The sequence below is a fragment of the Balaenoptera acutorostrata genome, chromosome 13, assembly GCF_949987535.1.
Source record: "Balaenoptera acutorostrata chromosome 13, mBalAcu1.1, whole genome shotgun sequence".
Lineage (NCBI taxonomy): Eukaryota > Metazoa > Chordata > Mammalia > Artiodactyla > Balaenopteridae > Balaenoptera > Balaenoptera acutorostrata.
Genome location: NC_080076.1, coordinates 50,120,937 through 50,136,528, shown reverse-complemented (window position 1 = coordinate 50,136,528; position 15,592 = coordinate 50,120,937). Strand labels below are relative to the sequence as shown.

General features: G+C 45.6%; 1 protein-coding gene across 1 annotated transcript in view; it reads right to left on the bottom strand.

Annotated features, from left to right (window-relative positions):
* KCTD1 (potassium channel tetramerization domain containing 1) overlaps positions 1-14,123 on the bottom strand; it is a 182,983-nt gene extending 168,860 nt beyond the window's left edge. Inside the window, exon 1 of the mRNA XM_007197574.2 lies at positions 14,028-14,123. Within this exon, the coding sequence (XP_007197636.1) occupies positions 14,028-14,036 (9 nt within the window). The 5' untranslated portion in view covers positions 14,037-14,123. The remainder of the gene's footprint in view (positions 1-14,027) is intronic.
* Between the last annotated feature and the right edge of the window lie 1,469 nt (positions 14,124-15,592).

Sequence of the window (15,592 nt, the reverse complement as noted above, 5' to 3'; positions counted from 1 at the left end):
CCTTTGCGGATGTGATGGGAGTAGACCCAGGAACTTTCCATGAGCAGCACGGAGGCTTTGGAGGAAATCCATGGCAGCAGTGAAGTGAGATAACCTGATCCTGCCCCAGCTCTACCTCTTATCACCTTTCCCTCAGAGAGAGTGACTGGGGTCTGGAAGCCACAGGTCGACTTGAGGAAGTAATGACATTTGACTTTCCCCCAGAGATCCAGTGCCTGTGGGGCATGTGACCGTGACGATATTCCACTAAATGAGCAATGCGTGATGGAATTCTAATTAAATTTAAAAGAGAAGACAGAGTTCAGGGAAAGTTTCCTTAAAAAGAAGAAACCGTCTTCCCAATCTTGACTTTTAAACTTCCAGGCCTACTTAGGGCTACTACCATTTCAGTTGTAAAGTGGCAGAAAACCAATAGTGTTGATGTAGAAAAATACGAAATCGAGCAATAACTACTCCCTATTTCCTTAAATTGTTTGCAAAAACATTCAGGTGAGGAAATAAAAAAAAGGGAACTTCACTGAGAAATATGATTGCGTCTGGGGGACAGGCAGAGATTAAATCTGGTGTTTAAGGACAATTAAGTGGCATGAAGCACAGGAAGACTACAGACGTTCTGATCCCAAGAGAAGTTAAAAATAAAGCCTTCTAGAACATCCTAGGCTTTGCAACGCTGTTCCATTTTGAAAAGACACAGGAGCATGCACGAAAATAAAAGGTGATTTGAAAAGTACAACCTGCGCGGGAGGAGAGGAAGGAAGGAGGTGTGAGTAGCCAGATTGTGGTAGGTGGGGTGTGTGCAGAAGTGGCTGTGTGCTGGTGGTGAGGGGAGGCGAGGGAAGCAGAAGCATGAAGCAGGGAGTTTTCTGTTTCACGATGAAGGATGGCGCCTTAGTCAGCTCAGGCTGCTATAACAAAATACTATATAGACAGGGTAGCTTAAACAGCAGAAATTTATTTCTCACAGTTCCAGAGGCTGGAAGCCCAAGATCAAGGTGCTGACTGATTTGGCTTCTGATGAGGGCTGTCTTTCTGGATGGTAGACAGCTGCCTTCTAGCTGTTGCTCACATGACTTCTTTGTGCTCCAGAGGAAAGAGCGAGCTCTCTGGTGTCTCTTCTTATAAGGAAACTAATCTTATCAGATCAGGACCTACCTTCTGACTTCCTTTACCTTTAATTACTTCCATAATGGCCCAACCTCCAAATACAGTCACATTGGGAGTTAGGGCTTGAAACTGGGAATTTTGGGGGGACACAAACAGACGGATTGTTTAGTGGTTAAAAGCTAAGGGGAAAGGGCCAGTGGAGAGAGCAAGAATCAGACACTGAGGAAGGCACAGCGGGAATGGAAGAGATGCCTCATAGAGCCACGGATGGGAGTTTTGGTGTCAGGGAGTGGACGACTTCTCAGTAAATCATGAGGCCAGTTTTCCTGATAAGTGGGGAAGGGTTTGTAATTTAAGAAGAGTAAAAAGACCCAGAAGAGTCTCCATGGGGCAATGAGATAAGAAGTGAACTGGGGGGACTTCCCTGGTGGTGCAGTGGTTAAGAATCCTCCTGCCAATGCAGGGCACATGGGTTCGAGCCCTGGTCCGGGAAGATCCCACGTGCCACAGAGCAACTAAGCCCGTGCGCCACAACTACTGAGCCTGCGCTCTAGAGCCCGTGAACCACAACTACTGAGCCAAGATGCCACAACTACTGAAGCCCACGTGCCTAGAGCCCGTGCGTCACAACTACTGAGCCTGCGTGTGTAGAGCCTGTGCTCCACAACAAGAGAAGCCACCACAATGAGAAGCCCACGCACCACAATGAACAGTAGCCCCCGCTCGCCGCAGCTAGAGAAAGCCCGCGCGCAGCAACGAAGACCTAATGCAGCCAAAAATAATAAATAAATAAATAAATTAAAAAAAAAAAAAAAGAAGTGGACTGGGGACTGCCATGCAATATCAAAGGACCAGCCACACTGAGATAACACGATTGCTCCAGTGTCACCTCTTTATGGAAGTCTCGCTTGACCACCCTGTTTTAATTTTCTGCATAGCACTTAATCATATCTGCTTCAGTTCTTACTCACCCTCAATAGGATGTAAGCTCCATGAGACCTTAGACCTTTCAGCCTTGCTTGTGGCTGTATTTCTAAAACTTAGGGTAGTGCCTGGCACAGTAAAATCCAAAGAAGCCTCGGCTGGCTGAATGGTTTTGTAATGGCACCAATGAGAAGAGTTATTTGACCTTCTACCAGGGTCACCTGGGCTCCCAGGGTCAAAAGCGTGGCAAAAGAAAGGTTTCCCAGGACTGAGTGTTGGCAAGGTGGGGATGACAGAGAGGGCAAGATGAGGGAGAAATTAAGGGTGCCAGTGAGCCTGGGCTGGGTAAGGAGGGAGAGATGACGAGGAAGACAGGGAGGACCAGAGAGGTGGGAAAAGAGGAAGTGTGGGAGCGTCAAAAGCAGGTTGAGTGGGGCGTGAGTAGGAGGATGAGATACTCTGGTCAAAAGGAGAAAGCTGAGTGGGAGACTGCCGAGTTGGAGAGGTGCCGAGTGATGAAACTGTCCTATCCGTGTCCGCGGCAGGTGACTGCCAACCGGAACTGGCAGGTGGGAGGTGCTGAAGTGTAGCCATCAAGGCACCAGGGAGGCACCACCGTGCTCCAGGAATAGTCATTCTGAGTTGATTGGCACCAACAGAAGGAAGGGCTCTATGGTCAAATAAGTTTAGGAAACACGAGTTAAGAACTGATTCACGTACTGCAAGACTTCGACAAATCTTTCCAATGCTTAAAAAGACTTCAAGAGAAGGGACGTCGTTTCCTAAATTTATGTGACTGATGAAGCCTTTTTATTTCCCTCCGGGAGCATCTCTAGGGTCTACCGTTTCCAAGAACAGAGATTCTCAAGCTGCGGTTCCTAGAACGGCAGCATCAGCAGCCTTTGGGAACCTGTTAGAAATGCAACTACACAGGTCTCACACCCGACCTGTCTAATCAGTAACTCAGGGTGGGGCCAGGAATCTGTGTTTTAACAAGTTCTCCAGGCGCTTCTGCTGCAAACCGAAGTCCAGAACCACTGAGCTAGAAAATACTTTGGAAAAGACTGATGCATGTTCATAATTGGGAAAGACTACTCATTAAGGGTTGCATTCGGTCATCCACCCTAATGCTGAAATCATATAGCAAGTTGAAACGGAGAAGAAAATGTGCACGTGAAGACTGCAAAATTTAATCCCAGCCTAGTTACAAGTCGCATCAAAATATTAATAAAAATGACTCTGGATCACCGATTCCTTTGGATTATTCATTCTGTTATGTCTCTCCGTTAGCAGGAATCAAGAGCTGATTCCTCACCAACATACTTTGTCAAGTTGTGTGAGGGAGAGGGAAAGAAAGAGAAACGAATTTGAAATTTATTTCCTGGTTTTTCCCCCTTCTCCATCCTTTGACAGGGGTACCAAAAAGTAATTACGAGGCCAAAAGGCAGACAGCAATGGAAGAGAAGATAGATCATATGGAAACTGGGTCATCAGCTATTGAATCACCCCAAAACTGAGCCTAAGTATCTGTGTTATATATGTGGCTATATAAACTCATATTTTAGGGCTTCCCTGGTGGCGCAGTGGTTGAGAATCTGCCTGCCAGTGCAGGGGACACGGGTTCGAGCCCTGGTCTGGGAAGATCCCACATGCCGCGGAGCAACTAGGCCCGTGAGCCACAATTACTGAGCCTGCACGTCTGGAGCCTGTGCTCCGCAACAAGAGAGGCCACGATAGTGAGAGGCCCGCGCACCGCGATGAAGAGCAGCCCCCCACTTGCCGCAACTAGAGAAAGCCCTCGCACAGAAACAAAGACCCAACACAGCCAAAAAAAATAAAATAAAATAACTCGGATATATGAATGCTTCAACTGTACAATGAAAAAAAAACTATGACTATAAAAGGAATTTGGGTGCATCTTTTCAAAAGAAAAATTTGAATCTAAGTCTAAATCTAAAAATGCATTTGACTCAATTTTCTTTAAGAGAGAAAAAGAAACAAAGAAGACCCCTTGAACAATTATGCAGAGCTGAATGATTGAGCTTTTGAGTGCTTTAGCTAGAAATATTCTTAGTTTCTAATGCATTTAGACATAAAGACAAATCAGAAATGAAAGAATAACATTATGCAAAGATTTGCATGAGCACAAAGGCTTATTTGGAAGAAAATAAGTGATAAGAAATGTCCCTGATTTCTTAAGGTGGAAGTTTGTAGAACTCCTATCCTATCTTTCACTTACTCAGCCCTGGCTCACCGCCCAGCAATATACATGACTGGCGGGGTCCCCGTGACACCATGGATCGTGAACTCTGCGGCTGTTTCTACGAATGATCGCCACTGGAGGTAGGTCTAGAACCTGCAGTTCTTATATAGCTAGTTTGACTTTTGCAACCTTAGAATGGTCCACTTCTCAGATATTTTGGATTTTTGAAACACAGTACTGTCAGCCACCTGAGGAAGCCTTCATTCTAAAAATTTGGCCCTCATTCTAAAGGATCTGTTCTCCCAAACTTCATTTGAGCATCTTACAGAAAGTAGAGTCCAAAGTCATTATATTCTGGACTCTAAAACCTTTCTTCCGTCCCAGACTGGAATGGCGTTTCTGATCAGGGAGAAGCTGAGTGAGTTCATGCTGCAGGTGAATTTCTTTCACCATTGTGAGTTCCTGGAACTCACAGGCAAACGAACTGTGCTAAGAGCTGGCCCTCATGTATGAGAGGAAGGCGATGGCCATTTAGCAAAGCACCTGCATCTTCCTACCTCGTAAAATAATGAGCCGTGACTCTCAGGAGAGGAAAGCAGTGCTAAACAAGAGTGGGAACAACCCCAATCTTTGCTGGCCACTCACCATTTCTGAAAAGGATTCCGAGGCTATAAATACCTAAGGGCCCTGATGGAAAATTTAAAGGATTAGACATTTAACATTTTTCCACGTGCCTTATCATATACAGTTGGAACATAACCCCATATACTTTCATTGTTAATTTCTCTTATCTCTAAATCACTGTGACAATTACAGTGGGACTCACCATTTAGTGCTTTAACATATTACAGTCTCACCATTAATTTGTTTTCCTGTGTTTCTTACAGAGTGGGGCACATTTTTTCTTCATTTGATAAGATGGGGAAAGTAATAGAATAGCATCCACCTTCTAGGGTGGTTGAGAGGCATTAACATACGTGAAGTTCCTAGCACAGGGAAAGTACTTAATAATTATTGGCTATTGGTAACAATCATTATTAATAAGAGACAGTAGTGCCTGGGAGCTAAGAGCACAGACTCTGAAGCCTAAGTGCATCACTCAAATCCTAGTTCTCCCACTCACCACTATGTGACCTTGGGCAAGATACTTAATCTCTCCCTGCCTTGATTTCCTCATTTCAAAAACAGGGATACCAAGAATACTGCCCTCTAGAATGATGGATGAGGATTTGATGAGATACTACATTGTAAAGTCCTTGGAAAACAGCCTGGCATGTAGAAGCATTGTACGGGTGTTACATATGTAATTCTCACAACTACCCTCTGAGGTGGTTGTCAGTATCCTTATTTGTACAGATAATAAAGCCAAGGTTTAGGGTCACACAGGTAACAGTGAGTCCACAGTTCTAAGCGACTCAAAAACCAAAGCTCATTTCACTACCCTACATAGAGGATTACATGTGGGTCTTTAGTTGCACATTACATGTGGGTCTTTAGTTGCACACTTCCATTCCTTCTATTGATTTGCTTTAAGCAAACAAAACAGACTCTGTACTTATCTGTGGGAGTGAGTGGATTCTAATAGACCCCGGTACCTGCTTTCTCACAGCACAGGGGGAAATGGGTAACTCCGAGGTGCAGATTCTTCCAGCTGCCCAGTTATTCCTGCGGAGGGGCCAAGGGAGGTTTTTAAAGTTGGCTCAGACTTCCTTTTCCACTGAAGGTGGGGCAGTAGTGAGAAACTAAGAGAAAGACCAGAGGCTATTCTGAGAACTGGCTTGTGAATGTGTAGCGCTGCCATCTGCTGGACGGAATGGGTATCAGACCACTTCCGATGTTGTCCTTGCTGCGTAATAAACAAATTCACTGATTCCCATTGTGGGTTCAGAACTTAGTGGCTTCATCATTTCATAGCATCAGTTCTAGATGTCTGCGTATTTTGGAAATCTCATGACAACTGCGCATAGAAGGACCTTCATGTGAGTCATCAAAAGGTAAACTGATGACATCTTTGAAGCAATGTCCTAGTTAGCATTAATACTTCTCCAGATCAGATTTGGTCTGCTCCCAAATAGTTGACCTAATTGGTTAGGAAAAGCCCATAACTCTTCGGCAAGGGCATCTGGCAGAACCTGGACCCTCCTGTCAAAGGCAAAAAGTACTTACAGGGAAGTGAAATCACCAGCTGGTTTTATTCTTGCTTTTGCTGAAATTCTGTGTTCATGTACCCAACAATTATTTATCGAGCACTTATCCTGTGTGCCAGGAACTGTATCAGGAACTGAGGAAGCGAAGATGAATAAACATAGTTCCTGCTCTTAATAATATTATAGGGATATTTTCTGAGTGCTTATTATGTGCGAGGCATGTACTTCCCATAAAATCTAATTCAATCCTCAGAACAACCCTAGAATCTATTATTATCTCACTTATAACTGTCTCATATTATTACCTCATTTATAGTGACTATTACTATCTCAATTACAGTTCAGAAAACTGAAGCTTAGAGAGATTGAATTAGTTTATTCAAGACAATAGAATTAGGAAGAGTTGGGAGTGGCATTTGAACATGGGGTAGAGGTAGTATGTAGAAGAGAGAAGTGTTGATAACATGCAGCCTCCCGCCCCCCTCCACACAGAGAGCATGGATCTTCTGTTTCACACACACTTTCTGTTCTATAAGCAGATTTCCAGCAAAGTGAAAGTGCTACAAAACAGTAACTGATGATAGGAGTAGATGCTTTGGGAAGATTTATCAGGAAGAATATCCCTTCCTCTAGCAAGCACTTGAAATCTATCTAGTTAACATTCTTTTCAGTTCATACCTCTCCTTCTTAATAGCAGCATTGGTATAGCGAGACCTGCATTGTTGTCAGTTCTCATTGGATGAAAAACAAATCCGTATATTGGTCAGCACGACAGAGATGTGAGAGTGATGGATTTGCTCAGCACGAACTTGGGAGCAATTCAGATGTCTGACAGCACCAACCTCAAACTGCTTTTTATTTTTTCTCGCTCTTGGTGTAAGAGGGAGGGTGCTGGTGGGGAGATGACACCAGGGTGGGTGTCGGGGTGAGGGAGGGAAGAAGAGAGGAGAGGAGGGATAGCAGTTGGTGGCAGAGAAGAAAGTGCCTGTGAAAGTGCTAAGATGCTATCTACTGGACAGAAAGAACCAGGAGTGTGGAGGGCCAAAAAAGTGCCTAATGGCAGGTTAGGGGCTTGTCGTCAGCCTGCTGGGCTACAATCCCTGCTCTTTGCCACTAGCCTAGACTTTGACCTCAGGCAGGTCACGTGATCTTTCGAATCCTCAGTTCTTTCACCTGTGAGATGGGGTTGCCGCACAGGGTTGTTCTGGGGGTTCAGTGAGGTAGTTCAGGCTGCCCTCTGTTACTTGTAGCAAGGGGCCAGAATTTGGAGGGGGGGAGGTCCTTCAGAAAAACTGCCCTTTAGGGTTGCTTGATGCTACTTATTTGCACATCAGTTTGCCATATGTACTCTTATTTTTCCTCTCAAAAATCCTATAAGGCAGGTTGGGAGAGATATTAATCATTCCCATATATACAGAAGAAATGGATCCCCAGGTGACTTGGCTAAAATAAAGATGTTTTTCCAACCAGAGCCTGCCCTCAGGGCCACCCATAGGAGAACCACCAAGAAAAGTATCTTGTGGAATTGCAATTGTATCTCAAACGCCAATACAGAGAGTGATATTCAGATTGTTTCCTGGAAATAACTAAAATCCAAATTTCTTGGAAGGAGCTCCCACCTGGAATTTCCTAGAAGCAGTACAACCAGAAAGGGGAAAAGCAATTATAAAGCATTCATGGAAGATTTTTTTCCCCGAAATCCTCTTTCTAATAAGTTTTGATGTTGAAAGAAAAACTGAATGCCTCATTTTAGATTATTCTAAAAATTAATCAGGGTTTCCCTGGTGGCGCAGTGGGTAAGAATCCGCCTGCCAGTGCAGGGGACACGGGTTCGAGCCCTGGTCCAGGAAGATCCCACATGCTGCGGAGCAGCTGGGCCTGTGAGCCACAACTACTGAGACTGTGCTCTAGAAACCAAGTGCCACAGCTACTGAAGCCCGCACCCCTAGAGCCCGTGCTCCCCAACAAGAGAAGGCACCGCAATGAGAAGCCCATGCACCGCAACGAAGAGTAGCCCTCGCTTGCTGTAACTAGAGAAAACCCGTGCGCAGCAACAGACCCAACACAGGCAAAACAAAAAACAAAAAAACCCCACACAAATAAAATTAATCAATTATTCATCAACTAGTGTTCTTTTGGTGTTGAATAATCACCAAAACACTATTTCCCTATTGTTATACATGTCTGTGAAGCCAGATGTGAGGGGAAAAGTTTTAGAAAAATAAGAACAAATGGAAAGCATGGACAAGATATGAGAAATACCAAAAACAATGTCCACTTAAGAAAAATATGAAAATGTTGCATTGAGACAAGATTAGCCAAGGATCAGTACAAAAAGTTAGAGACATGGGAAGGACAAACATACTAAAATCTAACTAACTGGGAGAAAGCAGAGCTGAGTAAACTCAAGTCAGACCAAACAAACTTTACTGTGTTACGGTCCTTAAAAGTTTTTTTTTCCAATGAGTGATTCACAATAATTGTGCCAGTTATTTGTATGTAAATGGGCTTTTAGAAAGCATGATTGAGCAGTTCATTTTTATAGTCATTTAATTTATGTTTATAATATTTTTAAGCACAATTAATTTGCACTATAAGGTACAGACTTGATTTTTGTTTCAGAAGGTTAAACACAGGCTATTCAAATGATGCATTCCAACTCAGCTGGAATTGGAGAAATGAAACTTTGCGGTGCAGTTCATAAACGAAAAGGCATCTTGGACAACAGGACAAGAGCAGGGAGATCAGTGCCTGACACACTAGGTGCTCCATACACGACTGGTGATCAAATTCCCATGTGAATTCAGTTACACAGGATGTGAATGAGGCTTGTCATTGCTCCTCATTCTGTCTACCAGAAATAAAGTGAAAAACACAAAATCTATGCAGTCTGCAGAATCCCAGTGTCCATTCAGTTATTAACGTGGCAGAAACCTAGGTGTCCACTTGACATCTCTCTTTCTCCTTGTTTACGCATCACCAATCCTTTACTACATTCTGTCAATTTCACCTTGTAAATAGATCTCCCATCCCTCTGTTTCCCCTGCCACTGCCCTAACCCCAGCTGTATCTTCTCTTGCCTGGACAACTGTAATAGCGTTCCAAGGGCTATACTTCATCCACTCTGGGCTCCTCTATTCACTGCCCACAATGACATCAGAATTATCCTTGCAAAACACAAGTCTGATTATGTCACTGTTGCCCTCCTGCCAATACTGGCCAAGCCCCTTCACTCTGCTCTTAGAGTTAAGACTAGAGGTCTCTCCCTGCAACTTGCTCTCTCATCACTTCCTCTTCCCTCTCTCAGCTCAAGCTAGTTAATCCTTGAGTTCCTCTCCATTTGCCATGCCTCTCCCTGCTTGGCAAATGCTGTTCCCTCTTCCCTCTGCCTGGAACTTACTTCCTGTTCTCTCTCTGCTTCTCCTGCCCTGCTTCTTCATCACTTACTTAGATCTCAGTCTGTAACACTTCCTTCAGAACCCTGACCCGTCTTGGCAATTTTGCCCCTCTTTGGTTAGTTTCTTTTCCTTCGAAGCACTATTCTCTGTCTGTTGTTCAACTGTTTGATTAACGTCTGTCTCTCTATCTGAATCACAAATTCCAGGAGACTGGGGACTCTGCATACTTTTTCTCACCATCGTGTCTCTCTGGCATCTAGCACAGTGCCTTGCATACAGAAGGCACAAATAAATTTTTGTTGAGTGAATGAACTTGATGAATACTGGCTTGTTATTCTTAAAGGATAATCTCTCTGTTTCATTCTCTGCACGATTATCTCAAACCAAAGTCATCAACAAGCATAACTGTGATTTACATCTAGTACGTTTTTATGAATGAAAAACCAGAACACTATTACAGTGCCAAAGAAAACTGAATTGTTTCACACTTCTGCATTAATTTTTAAAAACTTTTCCTCACTTCTGCATGAGCTATTAAAATAAGCATACATGCTTGCATCCAAACATTTCATTTTTTCCCCCCAAGATGGTTCATCCTAAAGATAAAGAAAATAAAAGCTTCACTTGCTTGGGAAATTATAAATTGCAGTCCCAGAGAAGGTTCAGAAATGCAGTTTAAGATCCAACTAAATAAAAGCCTTGGTGAGGGTAATTCCCTGGCGGTCCAGTGGTTAGGGCTCCATGCTTTCATTGTCGAGGGCCAGGGTTCGATCCCTGGTTGGGGAACTAAGATCCCACAAGTCACATAGTGTGGCCAAAAAAAAAAAGCAAAAACCAAAACAAACAAAAAAATAAAAGCTTTGGTGAACTGATGGTTCATAAACAAACATCCTTTGAATGACTCAAAGCAATGTAAATGAAAATATCTTAGCAGAAAACAACACATTTCAGGATTAGAAAACAATCATTCTGATTTTAGAAATGTCAAGACAAAAAAGCATTTGTGCAAGCAACTTACTCCTAAACCTAGAGGTAAATGAAAGTTTAATTTTCAGAAATTTCTCCAATATAGTACATCTTTTGTTAATTACTTTTACATTTAAAATCAAATTGCTCTGGATAAATAATTGTATGCCAAAAGGTCCATAATGCTATTCAACAAATTGAATAAGCTGTTTTCATCATCATGTAGTAGAAGTCTCATTACAGTAACTTTCCTAGTACTTAGGTGGTATAATTTGTACAATAATTACTGAATATTCTCCAAAATAAATACCTCACATCAGAGTAATGTAAATGGCCAGTAAATCACTATTACATAAATAAGTCTGAAGCAAGCTATCATTTCCCACCCTACGATGCATGCCCTGGCAAAGAATTACAAACATGAAAATCTTACAGCTAGAAGAGAGACCTCTAGTGTGTGTTAGAGAACTTTATATTGGGCTTCAGGCATAATTAACACAGCAAAATCACTGCAGTCATTTTGAATACTGTGGTGGGAGATTTTTTGCCAACTATCATTCACGCTCGATTCATTTCAAAATTTCTTCGCAGCAAATGTATGATATTTTTGCCTAATGAGTGATTTTCTTTTTATAAACATAAACTTATCAATGAAGTTTTCTCCGGGATGCAAAGTTTTAAAATTCAACGATCACCTTTGCAACCTAATTACTAAACACGAAACCTACTGTCATCAGAACAATTGCTAACAATTCTTTCCATTCAAGCAGCAGCAGGACTCCTGAGCCAAATTCTTGTAGTCAGTGTGCAGTCTTCTGAACACCAGCCCCTCATGGTACGACAACTGCCACACAAACATAAACACAAGGAATAGATAGGCACATTGCCCGTTATCCGGGAGACAAATGGATCCACCACTATTTCAAATTCACCAAGAGATTAGCGATTAGTTTCCACAGATTCCCATATATGCAGGTAAATGCCTTGATGTAAAATCAGATTTAATGAATCATTCGATGGCATCAGCCTCAGCCTTTAAAACTCTTTTATTTTCTCCTTTTCCCCATTAAAAACGCATTTGAGATACACATAGAAAATGTTTCTCTAAAAAACACACACATACACACAAAACAGGAGGTCTCTTAAGGAGTCTACTGCTGAGAAGGTAAAAGCATTTTGCTCATTTTTAATTTGCTAAACAATCCAAGCATGCTTGGACCCAGAGGGTATTCTCAAATAAACTTGTATCTCTAGCTGCCAGCTTAGTTGATTGAAAACAGAAGGCAAACCTTTCTTAAAGAATGAGTACGTTAAACTGTTATGTCTCTCCCAGTTCCACCACGGACACACACACACACACACACACACACACACACACCCGTCAAGGATTTGCTTGAAAGCAGCCCATTCTATGATCTTAAAAGTAATGCAGCGTTTGTACCAAATTACTTCTGCCCACTGCGGTGCACCTCTGAGCGAGGAAGCCAATGGCATAGCGATACTGGACAGTTCCTGCGTGCTTTTCTCCACGCACAAAGCCGACATCCAACTTTGCTCACTTAGTTGGCTCCCGCCCAGCCGGCCCCCGAAGCACAGTCACGGTGAAAACATTCTGATACCAGAAAATCATTTCCACGGCAGTGCAAGTGTTCGAAAGCACAAAGGCAGACACCGTCGACCCGCGCTAGCTAGGAAGTTGCGGTACTCGGGGCGGCGGCGCGGAGCACGCGTCCAGGTAAGGGATTCCTGCACCACGGCTCCCGTCTCCTCTTCCTGGATGTTTTGGGGGCTCGACCTCACTTTTCACGCGAATTCACCAGAACGCGCCCCCCACCCGGTTCACTTTCCAGGAGGCGCGGACTCTATTTTCCAGTTAAGTCCCTCTGGGGGGCGGGAGAGGAAGCACACTTCACATTTCAGTAAAGAAGGGCGGCGGGGTGGGGGGGTGGGGGGCTGGCGGGGGGTTGGAAGAGGTCAGAAAGGAGCCGAACTGCATCCCTCCCGCCCACCTCCGTGCCCCAAGCGCCGGTTCAGACGGCGGAGGGGAGGCGGCCAGGAAACTCTGTCCCTTTAAGGGAACCTCGGCCGCCAGAAGGGGAGGGAAGGATGCGAGCTCCGGACTCTGCGCTGCAGGCACCGCGGAGCAGAGGCGAGCGCAGCAAAGCCACAGCCATTACCTGCAGAGCTCACGTTCTTCCCCCACCCCGGCGCCCCCTCCCCGGTCCCCGCCTCCCAAGGAGACTTCTAATCCGGAGCACGTGCCATGCCCTTTATCAGGGGAGGAGGTGGGGAGGAAGAAGAATGAGAGCTTTTTAAAAAATAAATGAAACGTTTGCACCCAAAGCGGGGGGGCTGGAAAAGGGAGGGGGTGGTGGGAGGGGGCTTTAAAGGCACCCGGGTGGGCGGAGGCGGCGAATCCGGATCAGCCCGGCCGGAGACGGACGGCGGACAGCGCTGGGCACCCGGCGCCGCTCACAAAGGGGAGCGGCGCGGTCCGGCCCGGGCACCGGGGGAAGAAAAAACCGCCCCGGGACCCAATCCACTCGGCAGCCACAATGGCGTCTTTCACGGGGCGTCCGGGGGCGCCGCCGAGGCTGATGCGGGGAGGCGCCGGCGGTGCCCCCTGGCAGGAGCGGAGCCGCGGGCGCCGCCGCCCCCGCGTGCCCCGAAGGGCCCAGCGCTCGGCTGGGGGCGCTCCGGCCGGCGGCGGCGGGTGGGGGCCCACGGCGCTGGGAGGCTCTCGGCGGGGCCGGTTTGCGGGAGCGGAGCTCGGCGCCGGGGAAGAAAGGGACGCGCGCGGTTCGGGCGAGGAGGGCGGGGGAGGGAGGGCGGGGTGGGGGGAGCGCGGCTGCAAAGCAGCCGCCGGGGAGGCTGGCGCGCGAGCGGCGGGCGGGCGGCGCTGGCACAGGCTCCGAGAGCCGCGACCACTCCGCTCCGAGAGCCGGAACCGGGCCCCAAAATCCGGAAGCCCGGCCCCGGCGCGCGGGCCGCCGCGGCCCCGGCTCCGGCGGCCGCGCCGCTCCTGCCGCCTGCTCCGCCCCGCTCGCGCCCGCTCCCTCTCGGGGAGGAACGCCGAGGAGCAGCGGGAGCCGCCCCGGAGGAGGCGGCTGCCGCTGCCCCGCCGCCGGCCCGAGCGGCTCCCGAGCCGCCGCGGCGGGCTGTGTGTGTGCGAGTGTGCCGCGCTCTCGCCCCATGCCTGGCACATGCGTAAAAGCGAGTTGCGCCCAAAGTCCCAGCCATACCCTCCTTAGCAAATAATAACAAACCCAAACCGTCAGATCTTACCTGAAACATTGAAGCACAAAGTCTCTCTCCAAGTCCCCTTTTCCTTTTCCTCTCCCCCCTTTTCCGATTTCTCTCCCAGCGATCTGCTCGGCTCGCCACACCAGAGAGAAATGCAATAGCTTGGCTAAGGTAGACAGAACAAAATACAGAGAAGAGTTGCTCCAGGGCTTTGAAACCCCTCAAGGCAAGGATCAGGATACAATTAGCTCATGCCTCTACCTCCAGTCTAAATCAATCTCCAAAATAAAACTTAAATCAAATTAACTGATCACAGGGCAGACAATTGATCTCCTTCAAAAATAAAGCTCTACATAGACGTATAGATAAATATACATATAGGAAATTTTTTTCCAGTTTTTTTTTTTTTTTGGTGGAAAAACAGTCTTATTCCAGCCTCCAACTTCCTTTTTACCCTCCTCTTGCACAGAAAAGCTGATTTTAATCGTTGTGATTAGTTTTGATGTAACGTTTCCGCAGGCGATTTCTGCAAATGGATGGAGTGTTTCTTTGCCAAAAGAGGGAAAAGCAGCAGATGATGATAATTATAAGGATTGTTGGTTGTTTCTTTTTGTTTGTGTTTAGGGCTCTCTCTTCACTTTCTCAAGTTGACCTGACATTGCTGTTACACTAAGGTCGCGCAACTTGTTGATGAGGATCACCGCCCTGTCTGATCAAAGGATAGGTGATAATTTGGCAATAGAGCAGCACATTTTTGGTTCCTTTGGCGACATAACGTCCCAAATGACGTGGATAAAAATAAGCACATGCAGTCTGCTTTGCCCCAATCAAGTCTGAATCAGCGCCTGGGGGTGATACACAAACTCATTTCAAATGTTCAACCATGCAGAATTGCAAAAAGATTGAAGGAGTTACACTGCATTTTTTTAAATAGCAAAATTAAAAGAAAACAAAACCTACATTAGGTGTAGCCAAGGACCTTACATTTAGGTTTATTTGATCAACCTTGTAAACATACCTCCCCTGCTCCCTTGTCTTTGCTTCCCTCCACCTGGTATCTTTTATGGGGGGGGGGTTGTATAATTCCATTATTTGTTCAACAGAGCTAAAGAGACTCTAACATAAACACATTTCCCCAGATTGCTACCCTGGTTCTGACCTCCCCCACTCCCCATCACTTCTCCTTCCTCTGTGGGTCTTTGTTCAAAGAGATTGTGCTGGAGCCAGTCGTTATCTTAATTCTTTTTAGTTAGAGTGGGATATTTGGTTTTAACTGAAGGATCACCTCCCATTAGTGTTATATCCACGCAGCATACTTTTTGAAATGGTATTTTTTTTTGAGCACTTCACAGTTCATTAATTCAAAGACTTCGCTGACATTTCTTATGAAAAAGACCAGGCTGTAAGGCCAAGGATACTAAAAAAAGAAAGAAATGGAGGGGGGACCCTAAATAGAACCAGACATGTTCTGCAAATACCTGCAATTGGCAGGATTTCACAGGAAGTATTTTTTAGCCATCATTTTACCTTGAAGGTAGTAACTCCTGCGATACCAGCAGGAAAGGGAAGGGCCAAGCTTTTAAAAAATATAGTTGATGAGATTGGTT